Raw genomic sequence first — 27131 nt, 5'->3', positions numbered from 1 at the left:
CGATCTTAATCGCCGTCATCGGGGGTAAAATCGGGGCCATCGCGGCCGCTAAAAAATCGGGTGCGATGGGCCAGACGCGATGCCCGCGATTTTCCCATAGAGAACAATGTTAAATGGCTCAATTTACCCGCGATGACCATGATTTACCATAGGAAACAATGTTAAATGGATCAATTTCCCCAAATTATCATAGGGAACAATGGAAATGGGGCAAAAACACCCCTGAACATAAAAATGTCCCCCCAAAAGTAGTTGACGCCACCTCGCCATCAACGTGAACCCGAAGCGTGGCGAGCGCAGCGAGCCCGCGAGGGGCGGCGGTACGCGTCCTCCGACCTTTTCATGCCCTACTATCCACTAGGGCGTGGAGTGAGAATAGAATAAATAGTGTGGCGAGCGCAGCGAGCCACCGAGCCCGAAGCGTGGCGAGCGCAGCGAGCCCCGCGAGGGGACGCGGATATCTTCACAGTTATACGCGTCCCCTCACGGGCTTCCCAGGTGTCCATGGCGACGCGGACACCTGGGAAGCCCGCGAAGGGACGCGTTTACCTGTGAAGGTATCCGCTGCGCTCGCCACACTATTCTATTCTCACTCCACGCCCTAGTGGATAGTAGGGCATGAAAAGGTCGGAGGAAGCGTACCGCCGCCCCTCGCGGCCTCGCTGCGCTCGCCACGCTTCGGGTTCACGTTGATCGCGGGGTGGCGTCAACTAATTTTGGGGGGACATTCCACTGCTGTGTGGGTTTTTGGGGGGTTTCTGGCCCATTTACCATTGTTCCCTATGCTGATTTGGGTAAATTGATCTATTTAACATTGTTTCCTATGGGAAATCGTGGTCATCGCGGGTAAATTGAGGCATTTAACATTGTTCCCTATGGGGAAATCGCGGCCATCGCGGGTGGACCATTTAAGCATTAAGCATCTTTCATTCCAAATACCACACGCATCAATAGTCTGGATTAAGGGCCTGATTCAGAGATGGATGCAAACCCGATGCTCCGCAGAACTCAGCGATTATCATCAGACTGCACATGTGCCGTGTTTTGCACCGCTGCTTCCCGGCACAAAATAAGGATCCTTTACAGAGTGATTGATGGGGATTGACCCTTTGGGGGTGTACGCATGATGTCAGCGGGGAGTGGTTGTTAAAACGCAGACGTGTCTTAGCCGTGTTTGAGGAGTGTATTGACATCAGCTGTGAGCCCTAGTGAACAAGAACCTGGCACCTGCGTGACTACTGCCACATTCAGTCTGCACAGCCAAAGACCTACTCGAGCAGTCAATGGGACTGATTCTGGTTCACTTGCAAAAGCAAATTCTCTCTCTAATGGGCAAAACCATGTGCACTGCAGGTGGGGCAGATGTAACGTGCAGAGAGAGTTATATTTGGGTGAAGGTGTGTGCTTCAAGCTGATATCGATATTGCAGTGTAAACATAAAGCAGCCAATATTTACCCTGCACAGAAACAAAATAACACCCAAATGTAACTTATCTGCCCCACCTGCAGTGCACATGGTTTTGTCTATTAGAGAGAAAATTTGCTTTTGCAAGTGCATCTCTGAATCAGGCCCTAAATTAAGAAACAAAACAGAAAAGAAAACTGCGCTAGACAGAATTAAATGAAGAAGCTGCAGATACATTGTACTTACTCTGTATGAGTGGAACAGTTCAATCGCTCTCACAACATCAAATTTTCTTGCCATCAAGAATTTCACTGCAACGTCCCAGGAGAGCGGGGACACCGAGTGGAAGGAAGTCCAGGAATTCATCTCTTGCAAGAACCGCTGGGTAGCCTGAACAGAAAAGTATGGGTAAATATCACAGACTGGATAGGCCAATGAGATGGCACAGCACAGGCTAAATGGGGAGAATGACGCACAACTGCAACATGGAAAATGGAGTCAAAAATGTTTTTGTATGGTATACATGGTATTACTTTTTAACCTGCTCTTTCCAAGTGATGATAGGTGAGTCAGTAGAACTAGGGTTTTGCGTAGACAAACATAACCCTTTTATATAAGCAGACAATGCAAAGTTTGTAAAAAGAAAATGTACATTGTCAAATATTTGTATATTTTATGACCCCTAAATATTCAAATAAATGTAATTAATTAAATTATTATGTATATGTAAATGTAATGTACGTAACTTTGTTTTTTATATTCATCTTTTTCAAAATAGGATTTGGGCATAACCACTGTGATTCTACAAATGTTGCACAGGACATTTTTTAACGCAATTTATGAATATTTGCAAAGCACTTTTATGCCACATTTCTAATCCACATGCTAATGAGCCTGTAAATGGCAATAGAAAATTAAAAAAACATAATTATCCCATGAATGATTGGTAGGACTGGACATGCCTGCAGGGAGAAGAAGCAGGAGACTAAAACAGGCCGAATCAATCAACTTGCACATGCATAAGATGGGGGCTAGTTGACATTGCAACGGCATAGAAACGCAGCAATGGCAGCCTCATTTGTCACTCTTGTGGATCTATGTCTCCATAGACTTCATACTGATGTGTGCAGTGCTTATGTTTGGATGGCTATGCTGTTTTAATTTCACTGGGGCAGTACTGATGGTGTAATGGATAGCATTACAGCCTCACAGCGCTGAGGTCATGGGTTCAATTCCCATCATGACCCTAACTGTGTGGAGTTTGGGTACTTGTGTATTAGACCGGAGTGTGGCGAGCGGACGCGGTACGCGTCCTCCCGACCTGTTCATACCCCCACTATCCACGTGAGCGTGGAGTTGATTTTATAAATTGTGGCGAGCGTAGCAAGCCCGAAGAGTGCCGAGCCCACGCTTCGGGATCGTTTTTTGTGTCCGCTCGCCACGCTACGGGCACGGTGGCTCACTGCACTCGTCGCGGTTTATAAAATCAACTCCACGCAGACGTGGATAGTGGGGGTATGAACAGGTCGGGAGGACGCTTACCGTGTCCGCTCGCCACGCTTCGGGCTGACTTGGATAGTGGGGGTGTGCAAGGATGGAATAGCATGCAAATTGGCAGGAAATAACAGAAAATCGGCCAAAAATCAGTTGCGAAATCGCATCGTGGATCGAATGGACCGTTAATCGTATGCGATATCGTATACTATTTAGATAAAATTGGGTGCCGTGATATTACACAAGTACCGGAGTTTGTATATTCTCCCCATACTTGCGGGTTTCCTCCCACAATCTGAAAATATACTGGTAGGTTAATTGGCTTCCAACAAAAATTAACCCTAAAATGTCTGTGTGCGTGTGTATGTGGTAGGGAATATAGATTGTAAGCTCAGCAGCTGCAATAAATATTGTAGTGCAAATTAGACAAAGAAAGGGAATCACTGCACTTTTGAACAGCCTGCATTTAGTTTTGGATATCAACTAATTTGTTAAACACAGATTTCTGCCTCATAATATGTAAAGAAAGTATTGTACTGTTAGGAGACTGAGAACATAGTTTACTGCATTAAAAATGACATTTCAAATGTTAAAATTTACATTATTTAAAAATACAGTGCTGGTATTACCTGCTCCTCTTCTTGAGTCAGAGCTTCTGCCATGTTTACGTCTCTCACCTCACAGTTCCTACTACAGGCCGGGGATCCTGCAAGGCCTACTTTTTGTTTAGGCCCTGCTAACAAAATGACACAGTGGATAATGCAGATGAAAAAGCAGATGACTTGTGGGTAGGCTACAGAGTGTGCACTGCACAAAATCCAAGCAAGGAAAGCTCATCATGCAGAAAATTACATTTCAACGGGACATTTTCAGACCAGGGGTGGGGGAAAAGGAAGCAGTCATAAAAATATATAGAAACTGAGGTCCAAACAAAATCCTCAGACACCCTCTAGTGGCAGTCATCAATCCTACATGGTAAACCTTCACATTTAACCTTCTCATCACCTCATCTAAATGTAAAAGACCTAATATACAAAAAGGCTGTCATAGAACAGAGAAACAAATGTTTGCCTTTATATTTAACTGAAAATATTAATATCCACTTATCTGTAGGACTAGTGAAATATTTACTACAAAGCAAAATTATGGCACTGCTTTATTTTTTCAGCTGCGGATACCCTGCGCGATAATCCCTGGAAGAGAGAATTCTGCAATTAACGCATGGAAAACCCATTTGATTCTGCACTTTGAATGGAATCAATATTTTTCAGTGCCTTAAGCCATGGTTTATTATGCAGGGGAAAAGCTAAATAATAGATTTTCCCTGTACAGTGTACAAGGTAAACCATACGTCCCAACTGTCCTGCTAATTGGACACTCTCCCACTGTCCCACCCACGGCCAGCGGTGTCTCACAGGCTGGTGGTGGGGTACACCTTGGAGAGCCAGTGATCATCACTGGTCTGCTGTGCAAATCAGTTGGTGATCAATGATTGGACGCCATGTGCAGTGTGGGGTAGAGAGCCCCTGGAATGATTAAAATGGGGGTTGGCTCGCCAGGTCCAGACTTCAATCCTCGAAAAGTTGGGATGTATGTTTTATCCCTATTTCATGTATCCGTTTTACATAGTTTTGCTATCTGAAGCTGAGGCTTCTTGCAAAGGAGGAGATGCAAGAACATTGGCATCCAGACTGTCAGAAACTCATACTATACTCGTTCAATACTTATATTAAGATGGATGCTATGCCGATGTTTGCAGTTTTTCTTTGTATTGCTCATGCATCGCAACTGTGCAGTGCAAACTACATTTGTGCTTTTTTGGGAGGAAACAAGGGTGGCTTGTCAAATGCAGGCGGGTCTCTGATTGTGGCTTAGGGGGTTATTCAGGCCTGATCGCTGGGCTGCTAATTTGCAGAGCCCTGTAATTGCCGCCTAGCCAGAGTGAAAGCTCATCCTGTGCAAGCTTGTGAATTTCTGTGCAAGGCTTGTGAATGGCTTGCGAAAATTATGCTGATCGATGATTCGCAGCAAATCCATACACAACTGCTCACCATCAATCAGAATCACTTTATTGTCAAATATATCAATGTACAGCATACATAATACACAGGGAATTTGTTTTCAATAACCACTGCTCCCACACAGTGTACATACATAACAGACCAATACAAACAGGATCATTTCAAGGGGAGGGCATCAGGGTTGTATTTAGAGTAATGTGTCGAGTGCCGAGATTAGCGCAATGGGTCGGAATCCCTGACCTTTGAGTTTATTATGGAAGTAGCTTTGGGAAAAAAACTGTTTCTGTGTCTTTCTGTCTTCGCCAGTTGAGAGCTGTATCGCTTCCCAGATGGCAGCCTTCTGAACAAGTCATGGGCAGGGTGGGAGTGGTCACTGATAATTCTTTAGGCACGTTTTGTAACCACTGACCTATACACGTCCTCAATCGCCGGGAGACCCGAACCTATGATTTTTTTCCGCTGCTCTTACAATTCGCTGTAATCTATTTCTGTCATAAGCCGAGGCCGACCCATACCAGACTATGATTGAGGTACAGATCACAGATTGTATAATTGCAGAGTAGAAGAGCACCAGGAGTTCCTGCGGCAGTTTGAACTTCCTGAGTTGATGCATTTTCCCACAATGCCATCAATGTTGGCCCTCCACTTCAGGTCCCTGGCAATGTTGGAGCCTAAGAATCTGAAGGATTCCACTACCTTCAACCGTTAGCGCGGGGGGGGGGGGGGGGGGGGGGGAGTGTAGGGGGATTCTTCCTGAAGTCTATGATCATCTCAACAGTTTTTGATGCATTCAGCTGTAGGTTGTTAGCACTACACCAGGTGACTAGCTTTTCCACCTCTTGCCTGTAGGCATACTCATCACCTTCTGTGATCAATTCAATTAGCGTGGTATCATCCGCAAATTTGAGAAGCTTCACCGATGTGTCTCCGGAGGTGCAGTGGTTGGTATAAAGAGAGAAGAGGAAGGGAGAGAGGACGCATCCTTGGGGGGCTCCCGTGCAGGTGGACTTCCCCATCCTGACTCTCTGTTCTCTTTCCATGAGGAAATTCAACACCAGGAACATAGGCCTTCCGAGACGCCTATTTGTAGCATCTTCGGTTTCAGCAGTCCTGGTATGATGGTGTTGAATGCCGAGCTGAAATCCACGAATAGTATCCTTGCGTACCTGCCCAGTGAGTCCATGTGCTGCAAGATGTGGTGCAGACCCAGGTTCACTGCATCTTCAGACTTAAGGTGGTCCAGTACCAGCCGTTCCAGCGTTTTCATCACCACCGATGTGAGTGCTACAGGCCTGTAGTTGTTCAGGTTTGCAAGTGCCGCAGTTTTCTTTGGCACAGGGATAATGGTCGAGCACTTGAAGCAGTCTGGCACTACTCCAGTGTTGAGCGACTTGTTGAAGATAGATGTGAAGACTGGTGCCAGCTGAGTTGCGCATGTTTTTAGGGTGAATGGAGTGACACCGACCGACTCAAATTATATTTCCATTGTGTGCAGTCTGTGCATAGCCCAGGACCTACTGCAATAGAAACAGTTGGACTGGGGCTGGTGCAGAAGTCACATGACTTCCCTCCAAGTGCCTGGGCACGCCTGTTTTTTTTTTTTTTACAGTTCCAGAAAACAGACAGTTACCACCCACAAACTACGGCTTTCTGTCAATCAACTTATGTATGGCCTGCAATAAAACAAGTAGCAGGATTTTATTGCAAAATGGCCTTGCGCATGCATGCTGCAATCCATGTGCATGTTCAGTCACTCGATTATCACCTGGACTGCAAATTTGCAGCCATGCGATCAGGTCTGAATAACCCCCTTAGTTATTCAACTATAGGAATGCACAGAAAAATAAAGGATAATGCAGGTGCACACTGTAAGCATGAAGAACACTGGTAAATAAACCATTTTAATAATCTCTACAATTTAACAAGGAGCAAAATTGAGGTTCTTAGCAAAATTTTTGCCTCAAACTGTGGGCCCACCAATCATGTCATGGATATCTCACGAGGCTAGTCCTTAGCACTGAAATATTATATATATCATTTATGATGGGACTTACCTTCCAGGGTAAAAACCCTTTGATCTCTTGGAACATAACAAATGACTACAGAATGCCCTAGGGATGCTATGGACTGAGAAAGGTGAGTATCTTACCACTGTCCTCCAGAACATTTGTAGAAAACAATCTTCTGGTAGAGGTAGACTGAGATCAATAAAATAACTATATACAGTAAGCCACTGGTCCGGAAAATACAGAAGAGAGTCTCTTACCCCAGTTGGAGCATGCTCGGTGCTGTATCTTTCATGTACAGTATTGTTTATTTTATTTCTGGGCCATTTTGGGTGCCCTCTAGCTGTTGGACTACATACTGGAATAAAATTAATTTAGCTCCTGGTAGCTTCATAAATGCTGCTGTTCAACTCTGCCCCAGTATATCCACGCGTCAAGACTTAAGCCATTGTACATCTTGCTATTATGGCCAAGGTTCAATATGAGTAAAATGAATGGAAGCAGCAACCAAGGAAGCTTCTACCAAATACTCTGATGCCAAATGTATCTGCTATGTTATTGCCCACAGGATAGTTCACATGAATGGTTTCTGCTAGGGACTCTGTCCATTTTTCTATTGATCTGACTTGTGCAGTTACCAAAATAAGCCTCCATGCTGTTTGCATGGGGCCACACAAATGGAGTGCAGAATACAATTGCATCTTTTAGCCAGTTGTATCTTTTCATCAGTTTAAGACAGGGTTCTTTCATTAATGCTGGGCAGAAGATGTTAAAGAACTTTTTTACTAAGACGGATTGTTGTGACCAGACCTTTCCTATTGTAGTTAGTATTGGAAGACTGCCGATTCCTCTTTGTAGTCCCCTAAAAATCCTTCTTCTTGAGAATAGGAATCTATAGATCTACTAGATTAGTGTTCATTCTAGCACCCGATATCTTTGAAACCCCATGCAGTTCCTGTTCCCTGTCTGGGGTTTCGCAGTCTGCTGTGGTGTTTCTAGCACAGGTCTGGTTTGCATATCAGTGCGGATATACAGACCACACTGTGCTAGAAACACTACAGCAAACAGCAACACCCCAGGCAGGGAAGAGGAACTGCATGGGTTTTCAAAGATAGCGAGTGCTAGAATGAACACTATAGATATACTAATTCCCTCTGTTTGACTCATAGCTGTACATTCTATCACTTTTGCTCAGGCTGGAAGTTTGGGAGGACCAGATAAATTAGGCCTCACCAGCTTTTTAATTTAACCGAGAAAGCTTTCTTTTTGCTATAACTTCTCACATGGTCAAATCAATAATTTTGGCACCATAGTATCTCTGAGCAAACACAGGGTTGTCTTCCACAATGACGTTGCCAGAACTAGTGAAACTGCATCTAAACACGCAGCTACCGGCTGTTTGAAGCCTGTATTTTAATCAATACTTTTCAATGCCTCCTCCCAAATAGTTTAAGTCCATCAAACAAACTGCATTTAAAACCACAATGCGCCTGCCGGTGCAAAAACATCACTGTAGATACGCAGTGCCTCTCAGACACATGCACAGACCACAAAACATTACCATTTGCATAGGATCCGAAATGGTTTCCTCCTCTGAATCAGACCTAATGATTCATTAGCCGGAATGGAGAATCTTCTATTTCTATGTACTGCTCAACAGCAATGACTGTAATTAACCAGGATGGAGTGTCATTTTATTCTTGTAGATATATCAACAGCTAGGGACTAATATTAGCCAAGATGAAGTACCAATTTTCTGGAGTCCTTAACTCCCATCTTCTACAGGCGAGAGGTGGACTGTGGACAGGAATGAGGTTTCAGCTGCTGGAGTCTTTGTTTAGTTCTGTAACTGTTGGGCTTCATGTGGTCTTTTTGCATAGATCAATCTCTAGTGACCACTTTCTTCTGGAAAGCAATCACCACCCAGACCCACTGCAGAACTCCAGACTCACCATGATGGAAACAATCCTGGTCCTTTTTCAACAGCCATTGCTCCCCCTGCACACCTCTGCTTTATCTCTCAATAGCCTTCTTCCTAGAACTAGGCTGGGCTCATGCGTGTGGATTATTAAACAGTCAATAGGTCAACACCAAAAAGGTCAACATGCAAGTCATGTAGAGCACTTAAGTACTAATGGTTGTGTATCTACCATTTTCATGTCATCATTTTGACCCTGCCGACCTATTGCATGTCAAACCTTTTTGCGGTAGTCCTATTGACTATCTAGACCATGGGTCTTCAACCTGTGGCCCTCCAGATGTTGTGAAACTACATGTTCCAACATGCATTGCCACATTTTTTTCCTATAAGAGCATGCCAAAAAACCTCAGGGCATGCTGGGACATGAAGTTCCACAACACCTGGAGGGCCACAGGTTGAAGACCTGTGATCTAGACACTGTTAATCTATTAATTGGACCATGTTTCTTCATATACAACAATTGGAACTGTAAAATATGCTTGGAGGAATAACTGATATTAAACAGCATACAATGTTTTGACCTATTTGAAATTAGAAACTATTTCACCAATAATTTTGTCCAAATTATTTTCTATTCTACGAATTTGCCTGGGGCTTATAAATTATTCCTTGTAGGTCACTAAATCCTAGTTGGTCCAGCAATGGTAGAACAGATCACTAGATCCTTGGTCCAGCAATGGTGGTGCATAAAGCACACATTTGTAGGCAACTAGATATGCCATTTTGCTAGAGGCATTCAGGAGACTATTAGAAACATGCTAGTGAGCAGACTTTATAGAAGCACTGATGAACAGGGGACAAAACTAAAACATACTCCACATGCTAGAGAATGTAAATAATAGTTAAGCCGAGTGCACAATGAAACAATACTGGGCAGATATGTTGTTTCCAGCTGAATCGGGCTTATCGCTTAATATGCATGCCCGATATGCTGGTGCCCATGGACGCCTGCAATGTCACCCGGTTGGCCATGCCACACAGCTAACCAGGCAATATCGCATGCAAACTGGCATATGCAAATGAAGGACAGAACAGTGCTTTTCTGTTCTATATTAGATCATTCTGATGGGTACCCATCGGGCAGACATATCTGCTGGGTTCATATAGCATAGTGTATATACATATTTAGAGTTCAAAGTCAGACAATGTAAAACAACAGTGTGACAGCAGAAATAAAATGTACATTCTCTATTTAAATAGATTTATTAGAAAATGTTTAATCACAAAAACACTTTACAGATGTGAATAGTCCTGGAAAGTGTTCTCTTCTTTGTTACAGCAAAACAAGTCTATACACACACCTCAAAATGTCCACAAAACTGGTCTTGTAGCAAGCTACTGATCTGGTTTAAGGAGTATTTCGATCTATAGGAATGGCAGCCGTTAATCATGATGATCATGATGTATTGAAGGGATCAATAGTGGATTCCATTCTGTAAAACTGTTGGGTTGGAGCAGTTGTATTTCACAGAATCTCCATTACAGCCATTTTTTCATTCAGATGGAGGAAGTGTGGAGAGATGTTCTAGTTCATAGTGTCCACCCTCTGCTGCTCCCTTCCCACCTTTCTTGTGTTCAAGAATCTGACGCATTTGCTCTTGTGCATATGCTGGCTTCTCTGCAAGGGGTCCTGGTGGGGTAGGGAAGCCGAAGATTTCAGGTGCCATATAAGGGCGTAGCCATCCAACCAATGGAGTACTACCTGGGGTGTAGTGGGTGTGCTTATGATAAAATAAAAGTCCATCCACCTAAAGGAGAGAGGAAAATAGAAGTACAGAGATGCACAAAATGTTACATTCCACTAGAATATGTGTGATATATTATTACTACAGTCATATCTAAATACACCAAAGGCATTTACAGTTGGATGCACAACAAAGTGTTTTCAGACTTTAAATATGTATTTGCAGAAATTACGAGGATTGGCATTTGTGTAGTAAATTCAGGAGTAGTTTATTTGAGGCAGAACTGCTTACCACTGCTAGACAGGAGTTGCAATGCACCTTTGTGCAAAAGTTGGTGCATTTTATCTAGTTGGACAAGATATTTAAAGATAACAAGGATAGATATTGAGCTTATATGAACACAAATGTAACAAAATCAGCATCTTTCATTGAATTAAAACTATCTCCCCTGAAAAAGCAAGTAAACAGCACAAACAATGCATACAAGAAAACATCCACACCATAAATACTAAACAATAATACATTTTATGTAAATATAAAATAAATGCAGCCATAATACCATTTACCTTAAGACTTATATAAAACATGAAACAAAAATTATACAGTCAGTATAGCAGAGAAAATAAAGTTTAACTCATATATATACCCCTTTCATACAGTAAACCAAAATTACTAGGTGAAGCAGTTCTACCTGGTAATTTGACGTTTGACCCTGCAATACCCTTGTTATTCCGCAAATTACCACGTTGACATTTTTAACCCGGTAATTTGCTGTTTATTGTGAAAGGGGGTCAGGCTGCTCCCGGCAAAATGACCCAGCACTCTAAATGCTTGGGTCATATGTCTGAAAGGGGTATGAGAGGGGTAGGTGACATGTCATAGTAGTCTATTCTTGGGTATGAGGTCTTCACAAGTGCAAAACCCTCACCTTCTAAACCACAATGGTCACACATAGGATGCTCATTCATAAACATCACTGCAACAGAACATAAACTAGTGTGAAGTCCTTTCTTTAAGTGATCTCCAGTAACTGCCTCTTACTTTCAAAATCTTTAAATTCTATAAAGTGTCGAAACAAAGTTTAAACCATATTGCACAGTACCATTTTAGCTGTGAGAATGTAATAGTAAATTGGTCCCTATTGAGCATTTATTGCAAAATCTCTATTTGTGTGGAAATAAATGATCATATAAGCGGGATTTGTTAATACATCACTTCATGACCACGTCAATTTTTATTTTGGGTGACCTACTGATTTTCCCAGGAGCTTGGCTTACAGATATGTCCTCATACATCTTTGCTGTAATCATGCTAAACAGCCCTTCTTGGCACACCATGTAGCATGTGAATCTTCTAGCATCTATCTTATTTGCAACACAATGTAACTAGGATGCATAAGAAGACTGCGCTGAGTAATTGATATATGACACTTGAATATCTGTGTGTGACTGAGTATCTGAATCTTTCTATGAAATACTACAATGTAGAAGCAGCAGGCTCTTTTTTTCCCCAATACAAGTTTTGTTCTGCTCCGTATAAAGACTCAGGGGTTGATTTATTAAGCTCAGTGAAGTGATAATGTGGCTTGTTTTTATCACCGGCCAATCAGTTCCTACCTGTGAAGTTACAGGCTTGGTTTAAAAAATGACAGGTAGGAGCTGATTGGTCAGTGTTAAAAAAAAACAGACAGTTTATCACTTCACAGAGCTTAAAAAAAATCTGCCCCCAAGTGACACACAATATACAAGTGTCATAACAGATAAACCAGCACAGACTCATTGTCACATTATGTTGCAGAGCTGCACGGGACCAGGCTGCTCACTCTCACCAGGTATCTCTTGCTGCATGGCATATTAATGCTAGATGTATAAGGACACAACAGTAGTTCTAATTTGTACTATACAAGATTACCGTACAACAGTATTCTAACTAACGTCTGACAGGAACACATGGTGGAGTGACAGGATGGGCTTACTATGCTAACCCTCCCCATAACACTTTTTGGGGTTTCAGAAACCTGTCATCAGCGACTATTCCCAATAGTGCACTTGTGGCCATAGGGCCTAATTCAGATTTGATCACAGATCACATAGTTTCCTCAAATGGACTTCTGCTCCACAGGAGGTTTCTGTCTTCCCTGAGCTCACCATAGGTCTCCTGCATTACAGTTTGACAGGTGTACCACCCCAGTCAAACTCCCCACCTGAGATATAACATGCACAGAGGTTTAGATTTGGGTGAGGTGTGAAATCAGTTGCAGCGATTATAAAAAGCAAACAGTAACTCTCTCTGCACATGTTACATTTGCCCCACCTGCAGTGCACATGGTTTTGCCCATCTGAGAAGAAAAAAAAAAAAAGTACTTTGTGATCAAATGTGATCCTGAATTAGTTCCACAGTGTCAGTCTGCCCCATAGCAATGTAGTGCCCCCCAGGTAAAGAAAGGTAATAACTGAAATTTATAGGCTCCATCATTAGCATCTGGAACAACCAACACTTTCTGGGCAATATGGAGCTGCTTACAACTAATCAGTATTGGATACTTGGCACAGTGTTAATTCAAGAGAATTTAGGATTATCGCAGGACCACAAATGGGTGGATTAGATAGTTTGAGGGCCTGATTCTGGTTCACTTGCAAAAGCAAATTCTCTCAAAACCATGTGCACTGCAGGGGGTATTTGAGTGGGGTTTGTACTTCACACTGATATCTATACTGCAGTGTAAAAATAAAGCAGACAGTATTTACCCTGCACAGAAACAAAATAACTCACCCAAATGTAACTTTCTCAACATGTTACATCATCCCCACCTGCAGTGCACATGGTTTTGTCCATTAGAGAGAGAATTTGCTTTTGCAAGTGAACCAGAAGCAGGCCCTTAATCTATTGGACAGAGGGCCACAGGAGGCTGTGATATGACAAATGATCTTTAACAGTATTTCACGAGACTGTAGTAGTTTACACAGATTATTAGCCTTCCTTTATACCAATTTATCACAAAAAATTAAGGGTGGGCAGTTCAGCTCCCTGTGCATTCAGCCTAGACATATTAAATTAACTTGAGATGTGAAGGACATCAGTCCCGTGCAGCTAGAAGCCAACGGTTTCAGCACCTTTTTAAAATGTCTCTTGTTAGGCTGGGCAGAAAGATATCGGGGGTAGTCAATTACTCCCGATAAAACATTCAGAGCAGAAAACGTCAGTTTTTCACTACTTTCCCCAATATGTTTTATCAGGCTATCTCAGTGGTTCCCAAACATTCTTGACCAGGGCACCCTAGAATATTAGCATTTGTTGAAGGCACCCCTAGTCAAAAAGTTTCTTTATGGATAAATAAAAAAAATAAAAGTAAATTGTGCTTAGCTGTCACCCTCAGGTTCAGTTATGTGGTGGGGAACTGTGGTTCTAATTGTCAATACCTTTTATGATTGACAGCCACACAGCACTGGTTTTCCTATCACACTGAGCACAAATAATTTGTTTTGGATGTGGACCTCCAACCCAAGGCACCCCAGGGTGCCTAGGCACACAGTTCGGGTGTGTTTGAGACCACCGCAGCCCCATTTTTGATTGAAAACAGGGCTGCATTTGGGGATTTACTTGGATGTTACCAGGTATTCTAGAGTATTTGGGGATGATGGAAAAAAAGGGAGTGATTGTATACAGTGTGATATGTACAATATTTTTATTATGTATATATTTAAAAAAAAAAAATCTTTAACATGTTTTACTTTTTAAACTTCTAAAGACTTCAGGAAGTAATATAAAAAAGTCACTATGTGTTACTGCCCCCACTTCACAGGGGTTTGATATGAAATCCCGGCGGTCGGAATCCGGCATTCAAAATCCCGACGCCGGAATCGCAACAAGGGGGGGGGGGGGGGGTTAGGGGGGGACATGGATCGCCCCCTCCTTGGACACCCACAGAGGGAGAAAGTGTCGGGATTTAGGCGTCGGGATTTTGAACGCTGGGATTCCGACCGCTGGGATTATAACTGCATCCCCCTTACAGGGCTATCAGACATCAGTGAATGTTTATTAGAAACTTTAATTACCCCTTAAATTACCCCTTAAATTCCATTAAATCAGTTCTATCATGTAATTACTATTGTATTTCCGTAGTGCTTCCATTTGTTTGAATCTCTAAAATCTACAATTTGAATGAAAATAACAGACTCACGATTCTTCGTCGCTATAGTTTCTTTAGAAAACACTACAAAAGTAATACCTTATATGGAAAGGTTTGCATTAGAACATCATGTATGGAGTCCAGAGAGCAGGGGAAATTCTGCAGGCCAATAAACTTGAACTTAAAGAAAAAACGACAGAATAGGATGTTATTGCATATGTAATTTTCATTAATAGCATCTGACTGAATTCTATTCCCTCCCCAGAGAAATCAATACCCCAAAATTATTGTTCAAATGTATATGCTACTCACTGGGTTGCGTTTGGATATATCACATAGTCCATCTTGTTCCTGGAGCTTTGATTCAAGCCAATAAAAGCGAAAATCGGTCTATGAAAAGATGAGTTGTCTCTTTTAAACATTGTGGAAATTCAACATCATCCCATTTATAAAAGAAAAAACTTTTAAAGTAACTGGTTGCCGCATAATGGCCCGTATTAAATGGGCGTCGCCAAGGGGGTTAAACAACGAGGATCGCAGAAAACCAGTGATTCTAGCTGTTTAACCCCCTCGCCGGCCGATCGCCATATTCAATGTTCCAGGGGAATCCTTGTGACAGCAAGGATTCCCCTGGAACGTTGAATATGGCGAAACCCGTGGCTAATGCAGGGAATCAGCTGCATTTCACCGCGGGTTAAGCTGCATCTGCTGCAAAATAAGCCGATTCCCCCTCGCTCCCAAAAGGGAGCGAGGGGGAGGTCAGTTGAATACTATGAGAGTGAGCGGTGACAGCGAGCAGGCAGCCCTGCTCGCTGTCACCGCTCGCCACCGGCATTGAATACGGGCCAATGTGTTTGGACACATCGCAAATACTGTTAATGGTAGGTGTCAGTGCCTAGCAGGTCTACCATCAACGTGACATGGCTTATGACTGAGTAATAGCGCAACACATTTTCACAATCAATCTACTTACCTGGCAGTCGTACACAGGGTGCCCCCTCCAACACATGACATCTAACACATAATATGTCCGGGACTCCTCATTATATATACAGTCAAGAATGGTGTAATCTGCAGTTGATAGAAAATATAATAATTAACTCTTAATTTTCTATAGAAAAACGGTCACCACTTTGTACCAAAACAAAATAAAACAAAAAGTGCTACTAATACAGGACAGATAAAACAAATTAAACATATGCACATATGATATATTTATCATTTCAATCCAGTAAAAAACAAAACAAAAAGGAGGCTGTAGGAACACCGGACTGGAAATGGAATTAAATTTAAAATATTTAGAAATTGATCATCTCTGGAATAACTGGCTTCCAAGAGAAACCTCTTTAGTGAATCAGCATGTATCAGTCATATATACGTCTCATTTGAGTTAAAATATATGTACTGATAAACCACAGAGAGATAGTAGAGAGACTCAAATGGCATTTGAGCATATATCTCTGTTGAATAGAGTGCCCCCTACCTGAGTCTCTTTTCTCTTTGTTAGTTAATAATTCAAGTCCTAGGCAGAAAATCACAATCTTTTCAATATACACAAAGCAGTATAATTAATATAACCAATCACAGACAAGGAGTTGTAAGGAACCCCCCACCTCTCAAGCTGACCACATTAGTTTATTCTGGAACTTACAATGAGACCTCATATAATGGCTAGGCCAGAATCATACATATAGGCTAATAGCAGTCAGTGCCTTATTAAGTCCATGAATATATTGTAGCACCTGATTTTAAAATAGAATCTGTCACTCACAATGGGAGCCAATCATATTCAAGAAATGTGACTCCTTTTTCCACCTGATAACAGACTGACACAAGCTACAATTCCCTCACCTTTGCCACTAGCATTGTTGTTCCGGCTTCCTCCTGGCAAATGTGATGGAAACCTGTTCACACAATATCCGCTTTTAGTGTACGCTGCAGTGGAACCCTATAGTAGTTTAAGAGATTGATTAATGAAAAGTCATATTAACATAAATGTCTTGATACTTTAAAAGTAATCAACTCATAAGCAACTGTACCTAGCAATAAGTGCGTGCACCACCCAACTCTGCTGTAGTACACCTATGATTAATACAGTGAGTTGATGAAAATTAGTGGCTCCCAATGTCATGACACTTAATTGCAGTAATGACCTTATGGTAGAGCTTCTCCCAACATATACAATGAAATAGGATATGCTGTCTCAGACTGATGCAACCATGCCTAGGTGCTGTGAAGCTCTGCGGATATGTGTTCCCCGCGTCTATATCCTCCAGGGCATATCTAGTGTATAACTGTATGTGTTTGTATATCTGTCACTGTTTAACTGTACCTAACTGGCTGTTGCACAGCAATCCAAATCAAATTCCTAGTATACATGGCCAATAAAGTTGCTTCTGATGCACAGAATATGCATGTTGTTTACATACACAGTCTAAAAAGTCTGCATTCTGCCAATTAATCATCAGTAAAATTATTTTAATTAATGTTTGAAGGCATTCTTATCTATTAACGGCAAAGTAGGTATGACAGTAGCTCACCAGAGATGCAACAATCAGGGAACGCTTTCCAGTGGGACAAACTACTAGGAGCCAGAGATCAGCCAGGTCTGGCGGTATTTCTATCAACCACTCAGAGAGCATAAGCTGGAGGAGAACAGGAAGAACAAACACAGTTGACAACATACTGCAAAAGAGTAATAACAAGAGGTGACATTAATAAAGGATTATGCCCTATGTATGTCACCTGGTTAGCATAATGTCTGGGCAGCTTTTTCCCAGGATCCACATCCATGTCCTCATCTGTCTCCCCTGCTGCATCTTCTATTTGGTTTTCCTCATCTACCTTCTCCTCATCTTTCTCTGTCCAGTCCCCATCTGCCAGCCGACGGGCATGGTTCACATAATCCAAACGTTTCCTGCACATGTAGAGATAGATGTTTATAACTAAAGGTTTACTCCTTAGTAGTGGGCAGCACAGACCGTGTAATGGTTAGCATTACTGCCTCACAGCACTGAGGTCATGGGTTTGATTCCCACCATGGCTCTAACTGTGCAGCGTTTGTATAATCTCCCCGTGCTTGTGTGTGTGTATTTCAGTTTCCTAAACTAAAAATATACTGGTAGGTTAATTGGCTCCCTACAAAATTAACCCTAGAATTAATGTGTCCGAGTGTACATGTGGTAGGGAATATAGACTGTAAGCAGGGAATGATGTGAATGTTCAAATATTCTCTGTAAAGCGCTACAGAACAGATGTGCGCTATATAAATAATTAATAGCGACTGGGTGCAGAAAGGGAAACCTACTCCCTCCTAAATTTTTCTCTTTGACTATTCAATTCACTTTTGCAGAGCAAACTCTGGAAAGCCAAATCTGCATTCACAGAATCGTCCGCTAAATTTTTGAATTAGTAGCGGTTTCCCTGGAAAAAGACGTGGATTTGTGGAAAACGGCAGTTCAGCACTGCTCTGCGGCGCCTGTCAGTCACTGGTTGTGCAGTGTGGGCCAGAAATAAACATTGGATCCGCAACGGGTGATGGGGGGGCCATTCTCAGAAATGAGTGGCCATGGATACTTATCACCTCCCTTAATCTGGATCTGGGTTGAACCCACAACTTAAATACTTGCATCCATATTTAATGTGCCTAAACTGCCAACAATATTTAATCACTCACCCTTTTTGCAATTCTAGCAGTTTCCTCCTGCGCTCACTCTGCTCCAGAGAACTGTATTTGCCTTTGTACTGCGCCAATCTTGGGTGGGGAGCAGAAGGACTGTTTAGATGGGAAGATACAGAGAAACTTCCAGCCAGGGAATCTGTAAGGGCATCCATTCTGAGGCGCACAAAGAGAATCATAAGAAGAACATATAAGACAGGAGTATAAATGAGACAATTAGGAAAAGGTCCTGATCACGACAGCTTCCAATGCTAAGATAATGGGAGCTACTGGCATGGGATAGTAGCTGGTTGTACCCAAAGGGAACAGAATTAGATGAAGATGGGATAGGCTATGTACGGTTTCCCATACTCAGCCTAGGGATGACCATCGACCTTCGAAGATTCAAAATCATCAATGATTTATGACTGATGTTGAATAGTTTGCTATTGATGGGGGAGAACCAGGTGGTTTCCCTCCATTGATGGCAAAGCAGAAACTATGGTACTTGTTTCCTAGCACGGTGCCCGTCGGGGTTGTTCGCATGCCTTAAGTTAAGGTACTTAAGGCATGCGATCGACGCGATTTTCTGTCAATTACCAGCTTTAATTGCCGGTAAAGACAAAATCGCGTTGATCGCGTCCCATTATAATGGGCCACGATGCGACCGACGCGATCAACACGATTTTCCCATAGAGAACAATGTTAAATTAAATGCCATTATAATGGCATCCGATGTGATTGATGTGATTTTACATAGGGAACAATGGGAAAAGGGCCAATATGGCCAATTTCTCATTGTATATGCCCCCTCATGTGTATTAAGTATGGTTAATGGCCCCCATTGTTAACGCCACCCCACTATTGACACCAACCCGAAGAGTGGCGAGCCCGCAAGGGGCGGCGGTACGTGTCCTCCGGCCTTTTTTATAACCCCACTATCCACGTCGGCGTGGAGTTGATTTTATATAGTGTGGCGAGTGCAGCGAGCCCCGCGAGGGGACGCGTATACCTGTGAAGTTATGCGTGTCCCCTCGCCACACTATATAAAATCAACTCCACGCCGACGTGGATAGTGGGGGTATGAAAAGGTCTTAGGACGCGTACCGCCGCCCCTCGCGGGCTCGCCACGCTTCGGGTTGGCGTCAATAGTGGGGTGGCATTAACAATGGAGGGCCTTTTAACCCATGGGGGGGGGGGGTTGCTATCAAAATGGTTTTTTTGGGGGCTTTTTACATTGAAATCAATGTAAAATTGGGTCTCAGGGACCATTTCACATTGATTCCAATGTAAAAATCGCATCGCATGCGATTTGGTTGGCATGCGATGCGAACGCGATTTTTTCGGCCCTGATCAATACAATTAAAATTGGTGGCGCCGTGCTAGGAAACAAGTACCAAAACTATTTTTTTCCTCTTATCCAAGGGGCCGGGACACAGAGCGCAGCTCTTCCCCCAGTTTCTGATTTGCCAACAAAATAAAAGGGATGGCCCTCCATCGTGCACTCTTCTGGGACTCCTGGGTTTGTGCGAAGTGCGTGGTTAGAAAGTCGGTATTAGCACCTAATTAACTCAATTCTAACACTCTTATACTACTTTTACCTCGCAGCTAAAACTCTGTATTTTGCAGATTTTAAAACGGTAATAGCTGCGATGTGAATGCGCCCTAATGAATTTACCAGTTCCAGAAAACCGGCATTTGAAAATGGTAAATAAGAAGGATCCTACACGTTTTTTGTTTAGTGTGAACCGGTTTTTAGTACCCAGGCAGCGAGCTGGTCCTGCTCCGTGCATATGTAATGAGTTTCAATGTGAAAGGTACAAAAACTGTAATTAAACAGTAATATGCCATTTACAACATGCTATATGAAAGGGGTTTAATTCCTTCAGTGGTGTTTTTTTTTATTTTTATTTTTTAAGGGAGCGCACCCCACTGGGCAAGTTTTTTCTGGGGAGAGCTCCCTAAAAAAAAAACACCACTGTGTCCCCAGTCTGGACGCCGCCACTGAACTGTGTGATAGCCACTGCCCAGCCCTGCCCCCGGCAGTCCGGCTACGTGTGGCGTAACATTTTAAGATCACGCCGCACACATCGGGAAGGGGGGGAGGGAGGGAGACAGGGCCGGGCAGCAGGAGCCGTGCAGCCGCCGAAGCTGAGTGCGGTGCTGATCTCAGCGGCGCTGCCCATCGATAGTGAGCGCAGGCTGTGGCACTCCCGAGAATTTTCCAGGTTTGCCAGTCTGCACACTGGAGCAAACCCCAGAAAATTCTTGGGAGTACCACTGAAGGGGTTAACTTGCTTTGACGCATTTTAAGACACGTTTTAAATACAGGGTCTAAGCAGGTTTAGCGATGTGAAAGCAGCATTAAAAGTGATCAGAGACCTTCATTAGGACATACAAAGAGAGAATATTCTAAATCTGATTAAAAAAAACCTAATTTATTAACCTCAAAGCATGCAAAACAAAAAATACTGAAAAGATCCACTACCACATTGACTTCACTTTTCATGTAAAAAATAAAATCAAATGAACATTAAATAGAAACTGAGAATATAGGCACAGCAGAGTCGGTCTCACTTGGAAACACTATTGGAAAGTTCAACATTAGAGATACATTGGCACAGTAAATTGCAAGGTTGTCAGACCATATTTGCATGGGGCAGGAAGATTGCTTTGTGACATTTATGGCATTTATAATTTGACATTCTTCTGTGACCCGTTTCTGCAGAACAGGTGATGCATCTATGTCTTTGGAGGTGGGAGTGGGGGAGGTTTCTCTCCATCAACATTTAGGCGCAGTGTGCCTGGGAGGCCACCCTGAACAAACCTACATATTTCCACAAAATATACACAACCTCTGTAATATTCATTCATAAAATTAGCAAAATAAACAAATGTGATGAAAATTAAAGGGAAATACTTAGGGGCCAGGAGGGTCACTACTGCACTGCACGCAGGCGGTGGGAAAACTGACTGGGGGGAGTTCGAACAGCACCTAGAGATAGGAAGGTACTAGGAGGGTCAGGCTCCTGCACGGAGAGCGAACAGCTTTGCTGACTGAGGGTTAAAACCATTGATGGTCATACATCACATAGTATTCTACCAAAGATGGCCGTTTGCAATATTGTTTTTGAATGCAACCATCAATGGCAATAGTGTCAAAGGCCATCCCTAACTGATCCCGCAAGAAACACAAACAGACCAAGTTTTATGGATGGCCTTCAGGGATGGGGATAGGGTTACCACCTAGTCCCTTTAATTCCGGACACATGTTAATTACACAGGTTCTGTGGCAGTTTAAAATCAGGTGAAGTGGAGTCTTGAAGTCAGCAAGCCACAGAACCTGTATAATTAATATGTGTCCGGAATTAAAGGGACTAGGTGGTAACCCTAGATGGGGAACCTTTGGCACTCCAGCTGTTGTGGAACTAAATACCCCAGCATGCCATGATAAAACCGTTGCAGGGCATGCTGGGATGTGTAGTTCAGCAACAGCTGGAATGTCAAAGGTCCCCCATCCCTGGCATAGATGATTAAATGAAAATGTCTGAAGTACTAAATAAGATAAATGTGCTCAAGTATGGTTATTCTTAAAACTTAGACTGTCAGGGTGCCTTGAATATGGAGCTTTAGAAATATTGGTCTATCGTGAAGAGGTGCGTTTTTTAAGAGAGCATATAGAAGACTAATAAATTAGGGGCTATTAAAATATATTTATGGAGTATCCTCAAATATTAAGTATCCCCAAGGAGGGGCCACAGCGGTTATTCCATAGATCTGCTATTGTCCTTCCATTTTTCTAAGGTTTCTATGAGGGCTTCTGTGCTGCTGGATTTACCAAGCTCTGGCCTCTAGCACCATCGTACAGGCTATTTTCCGCAAGTTTTCAGGAGAGGGATCCGAAGGCTCTGTCCCCAATGGTTTGGTTTGTGCATGTGCAGTCAAGCAGGAAATAATGTGATCGAATTTCTTACATCCTGGCAACTCATTAATGGTAAATTCAGGCAAAGACTCTTTATTGCTGCAAATTGTGCTAAGGAAATTTTCTGTTCAAGGACAGATGCAAACAATAATAATAATAAATAGTTTTCATTCTAGCACCCTGCAACTTTCAAAACCCATGCAATTCCTCCTCCCTGCCTGGAGTGTTGCTCTTTGCAGTGGTGCTTCTAGCACATGTCTCGTCTGCGTTTCAGTGTTGAAATACAGACCACACTGTGCTAGAAGCACCACAGCAGAGTGCGACATCCCAGGCAGAAAAGAGGACTTGTCTTACATGGGTTTTGGAAGATGCAGGTGCAAGTATAAACATCTACACTATGCGACTTTTCAGAGGGGAGAAGTCGCATGCGAGCTTCTTGGACGGCTAGATTACATACTGATTACTGAAAGTAAGCATTGAAGGAGTATTCAGAAAAAAAGGAGGCAGGGGCGTAGCGAGGGTGGAGCCGGCGGAGCGCGAGCCCCGGGCGCCGAAGATTAGCAGGGCGCCCAGCATCACACTAGCTGCCCACCGGGCCACCCTCCAGATGCCAGATGGCAGAGGGGAAGAGTGGACATGCAGAGCATGCTGCATGTCCGCTAGTCGGAAGTTCCTGTGTAGACCAGTTGAGGCTCGTCATCAGCAGTTGACCCTGTCAGATGGCCGGAAATGATGATTGTGTGTTCCACTTGCACTGAAATGCACACAGAGTATTTGGGGCTAGAAATGTAAGTGCCCCTCTCTACTTTAAGTTGTGGGCAGAAAGCATGCGATGTGTGGCACAGTGTGCCACTAGTGTATTTGTAGCAGTCTGTTATGGTGTTTTAAGGGGTTTTAACTCCACTTCCTGGTTTAGATTGGTGGCTGATTGCAACAGCTGGGTATGCTGGTACTTCTGGTCAGCACACTATAGTGCATTAGATCTGCTGTTTCTTGAGCCCTACCTGTCTGGTCTTGAGAAAGGGCACGCTGATGCCCGAAATGTCGATTTAACTGCTGATGAATTTATTGTGAGAATAAAAATCCCCCTTTGCAACAAGCATATTATCCCTCTGGCAACCATCATATAGGTAAGCAGAACTATAGGGAGCATTATATGTTTGGTCATTACGGTGTGTGGCATAGTTATTAAAGCATTACAGTGTTTTGCATAATGTCCACTAGGCATTACGGTGTGGGGCATAATGGGTAATGGGTATTACACAGTTTGTGGGACATAATGTGTGAGTGTGAGGAGCATTACGATGAGAAGGAAAAATTGTTAGCCATGATCTTGGATTTAAGTCTTGCACTTTTATGGAAACAGAGCTCCTCAGTAACTCCCAATATCCATAGTCTGTAATTACTACATAGACTTGTAAATTTATATACAAACCGATAAACATTCAATAGATCACAAATATGCCTAAACATGCAACGAGACAATACTAAAGCCAGCGAGCTGTCATTATACAAACAGCAGCAGCTGGGTAAGGGAGCAGACTAAAGATCTGGGAAAGTTAGGCTAGGACCTTGTTGACAAGCGATAATCATGCGTCGTTGAGCTAGGCGGGTAAAGGGTATGCACGCAAGTTGTTAGCTACATATGTGAACTCAAGCATCAAAATAGCGCGTCCCTCTGTCTCCCACATGGCAACACTATAACAGCTTACCTGGTGACGTCACTATGCCGCGCCAAGAGCGGCTTGGAGGAAGCGGAAGCAGCAGGCCGGAAATTGTTGCCATGTGATGACTGCAGTGCTGGAACTTGCAAGTCATCTATATAACGCTGTGTCTGTGTGTAAAACAAAAGCCACCATTACATACTTAGCGGTGGTGTTACTCGTTAGCGACTAGATATATTTCTGCTTGCAGTTGGTAAAATACTGAAGCATACCCTGCCGTATTTGGTGGGCAGAGAAAAATAATTGAATTAGATATGCTTTATAAACTGTAAAAGCAATGTATTGCTTCCCTAGCATTTTTTTAATGCCTAAAGAGAATAGATAATAAACGATAGCGTCACAGATGTTTGTTTTTTTATGAAATAAAAAAAAATGCTGTGCATTGTCTGGATTCATAACTATATTAAACAAGTGTGTCGTGTGTGTAAGTCACTCTGATACTATAACTGAATTGTAACAATTAGGATTTTTCACAAACGTGCTCCTTTACAAAGTAGTAGCAGTTATCCTAATACAGCTCTGGGCTTTTCCAGCAACCTTTTGGGCATCAGGCTGCTGGTTTCAGCAAGTTTATATATACACCTGCCAAAGCTGGACTAGCAATGGCTAAAGCGGAACAATGGCAATTCTGCAGAATGTATGGATTTGCAGCTGTACAATAATCAAATATATTTGCACAAGCCATTCGCAGATGTGGTTTTCGCTCTGTCTGGGTGTTGACTATTTGATTGCAGGACTCTACAAAATCGCACAGTAGCGATCATGTCTGAATAACCCTCTGTGTACCTGGACACCCTGGGGTAGGGTAATGGATGATTATCAATGTTTTTGACTATTGATGCTCATCTATTTTCCTGGACTGACTGTCGGCCGATCAGAACATGTACAGAACATTGCTTCATGGGATTTGCGGACAAATCTATGCTCCGTGTCCCTGCCCCTTCAGGAGAATAAAAAAAAAAATGGTTATGCTGTGCCATCGATTAGGGGGGGGCGGTGTCTATTCTACATCGACAATAAACCATCAATGGTCAATGGCCATCCCTACCCTGGGGTGCCTTGGAGTTGTGGTAAAGGACAAAATCAAATGATTTATATTCAAAACCAGTGCTAGCGGCTGACAATCATAAAATGTGGACAAGTATTTATTTAGGTACTTGTTTCCTAGCAGGGCGCCCAGTTTTCTTACGTAAGCTACCGTAGCAAAATCGCATCGCATTGCATCTCATGGGCCATTATAGTGCCATGCGATGCAATGTCATTTATTCACTGCTCTGTTGGCCCTAGGGGATTGCATTGCATTGCACCTCCTGGAAAATCGCATGCAATTTTATAGGGTGCAATGCCATGCCATTAGCTATACACTTGTATGACATATGAGGTTTCACTGACCCCCCCCCCCCCCCACTATCCACGCCCCCCGAAGCGTGGCGAGCGGTGGCGGAACGCGTCCTCCCGACCTTTTCATACCCCCACTATCCACGTCGGCGTGGAGTTGATTTTATATAGTGTGGCGAGCCACTGAGCCCGAAGCGCGGTGAGCGGACGCGGAATGTAAAGTAATCCGCGTCCCCTCGCGGGGCTATAAAATCAACTCCACGCCGACGTGGATAGTGGGGGTATGAAAAGGTTGGGAGGATGCATTCCGTCGCCGCTCGCCACGCTTCGGGGTGGGGGGTCAGTGAAACCTCATTGTATGTCATACAAGTGTATAGCTAATAGCATGGCATCGCACCCTATAAAATCTCATGCAATTTTTTTCGGGAGGTGCAATGCAATCCCCAAGGGCCAGCAGAGCAGTGAATAAATTATATTAAAAAATCGCATCGCATGGCTCTATAATGGCCCATAAAATGCAATGCGATTTTGCCACGGGCACCCTGCTAGGAAACAAGTACCTTTATTTATTTATTTATTTATTTATTTATTAACAGGTTCTTATATAGTGCACACAAATTCTGCAGCGCTTTACAGAGAATAGTTATGAGCAAAAACAACGAATTACAGCACAAGACAGTTTAGGACAAGCACATGGTTAATATGGATAGTTGCATCAGGGGCGCAGGACACTGAAGCAATTATCAGGGTGGCAGTGGTTTATATATTCTAAGAAAGGCACATGAGGAGAGAGGGCCCTGCTCGTGAGAGCTTACATTCTAAAGGGGAGGGTTATACAGACAGGGGTAACACAGAAGGGGAAGAAGAGAGCATAAGCAGAAGTTTAGGATGAGAGATGGTCAGGTTTTATGCAGGAGGGTGGGAAAAGGTCAACATAGTCTTTGATATTTTAAGTCTAAAAAAGCACTGGGTCATCCAAGAGTAGACAGCAGAGAGACAGCAGAGAGACATGAGTCAGGATAGAGGGAGAAAGATTAGGAAAGGAGCGGTAGATTTCAGTATTATCAGCATAGAGGTGATAGTGGAAGTTGAGTGAGCACATAAGCTCACCCAGGCCCTTATTCTGGTTCGGGCGGTACGGCCCGCGTGCGGCCGTACCGCCGATGTTTTTACTCTGCACATGCGCAGAGGTGAATCTGCGCATGTGCAGCCCCCTTCGCCGCAGACGTATTTCGTCCGCCGCAAAGGGGGCGTATAGGGGCGTGAGAGGCTTCATGCCCTCATTTCCCTATGTGTACGCCCCGCGTTTCATGGGCGTTCCCATGCAAACGCGGGGCGTATGCATGGTAATGAGGCCATGACGCAACTCATGGGGGCGGAAAGCTGACGTCGCCGGATGTCAGCTTTCAGCCCCCATACAAGCTACCACACGGACGATTGTCCGTGTGGTCTCAGCTTGCGGGAGCTGCCGCGGCGTGCGGACCTGCCTTCGATGGTCGACGACCATCGAATGCAGGGGGCAGCTCCCACCATGGTGGAGGCGTACGCCTCCACCATTTTTATGCGGATCGCCAGCCGTCCGTGTACGGACGGCCGTGGCGATCCGTAGGGTGGGCGGGGATTGGTTTGTGCGGCCAGAGCCCCGTGTGCGGCTCTGGCCGCACCAACCAGAATAAGGGCCCCAGAGAGGACGTATAGCGATAGAGAAGAAGAGGGCCAAGAATAAAATGTTTGGGGACACCTACTATGAATGGAAGAGCAGGTGAGG

The 27131-nt window shown here is 43.5% G+C and overlaps 2 protein-coding genes across 3 annotated transcripts in view; both read right to left on the bottom strand.

Moving 5' to 3' along the window:
- The window catches only part of PTPN9 (protein tyrosine phosphatase non-receptor type 9), a 31625-nt gene extending 27774 nt beyond the window's left edge, over window positions 1-3851 (bottom strand). The window contains exons 1-2 of the mRNA XM_083183629.1: window positions 3529-3851; window positions 1652-1795 (exon numbers count right to left, since the gene is read on the bottom strand). Of these exons, the coding sequence (XP_083039755.1) occupies window positions 1652-1795; window positions 3529-3561 (177 nt within the window). The 5' untranslated portion in view covers window positions 3562-3851. The remainder of the gene's footprint in view (window positions 1-1651; window positions 1796-3528) is intronic.
- A 6240-nt stretch (window positions 3852-10091) lies between these two features.
- SNUPN (snurportin 1) lies at window positions 10092-24169 on the bottom strand. 2 transcript variants are annotated; one of them, XM_083183627.1, is made up of 9 exons: window positions 24014-24169; window positions 18398-18556; window positions 17467-17638; window positions 17262-17366; window positions 16573-16669; window positions 15695-15792; window positions 15034-15111; window positions 14821-14901; window positions 10092-10655 (listed from the first exon to the last, which is right to left on the bottom strand). In XM_083183627.1, exons 2-9 carry the CDS (start codon window positions 18553-18555, stop codon window positions 10401-10403), a joined length of 1044 nt encoding a protein of 347 aa, XP_083039753.1. In that variant the 5' UTR covers window position 18556; window positions 24014-24169; the 3' UTR covers window positions 10092-10400. The 2 variants fall into 2 exon arrangements, with proteins under 2 accessions (XP_083039753.1, XP_083039754.1); XM_083183628.1 differs by lacking the exon at window positions 24014-24169 and adding an exon at window positions 23873-23999.
- Window positions 24170-27131: the final 2962 nt, after the last annotated feature.

Source organism: Crinia signifera, chromosome 4 (assembly GCF_055691185.1).
Source record: "Crinia signifera chromosome 4, ASM5569118v1, whole genome shotgun sequence".
NCBI lineage: Eukaryota > Metazoa > Chordata > Amphibia > Anura > Myobatrachidae > Crinia > Crinia signifera.
Note: the sequence above shows the minus strand (reverse complement) of the source record. Positions and strands in the feature narration are given on the sequence as shown.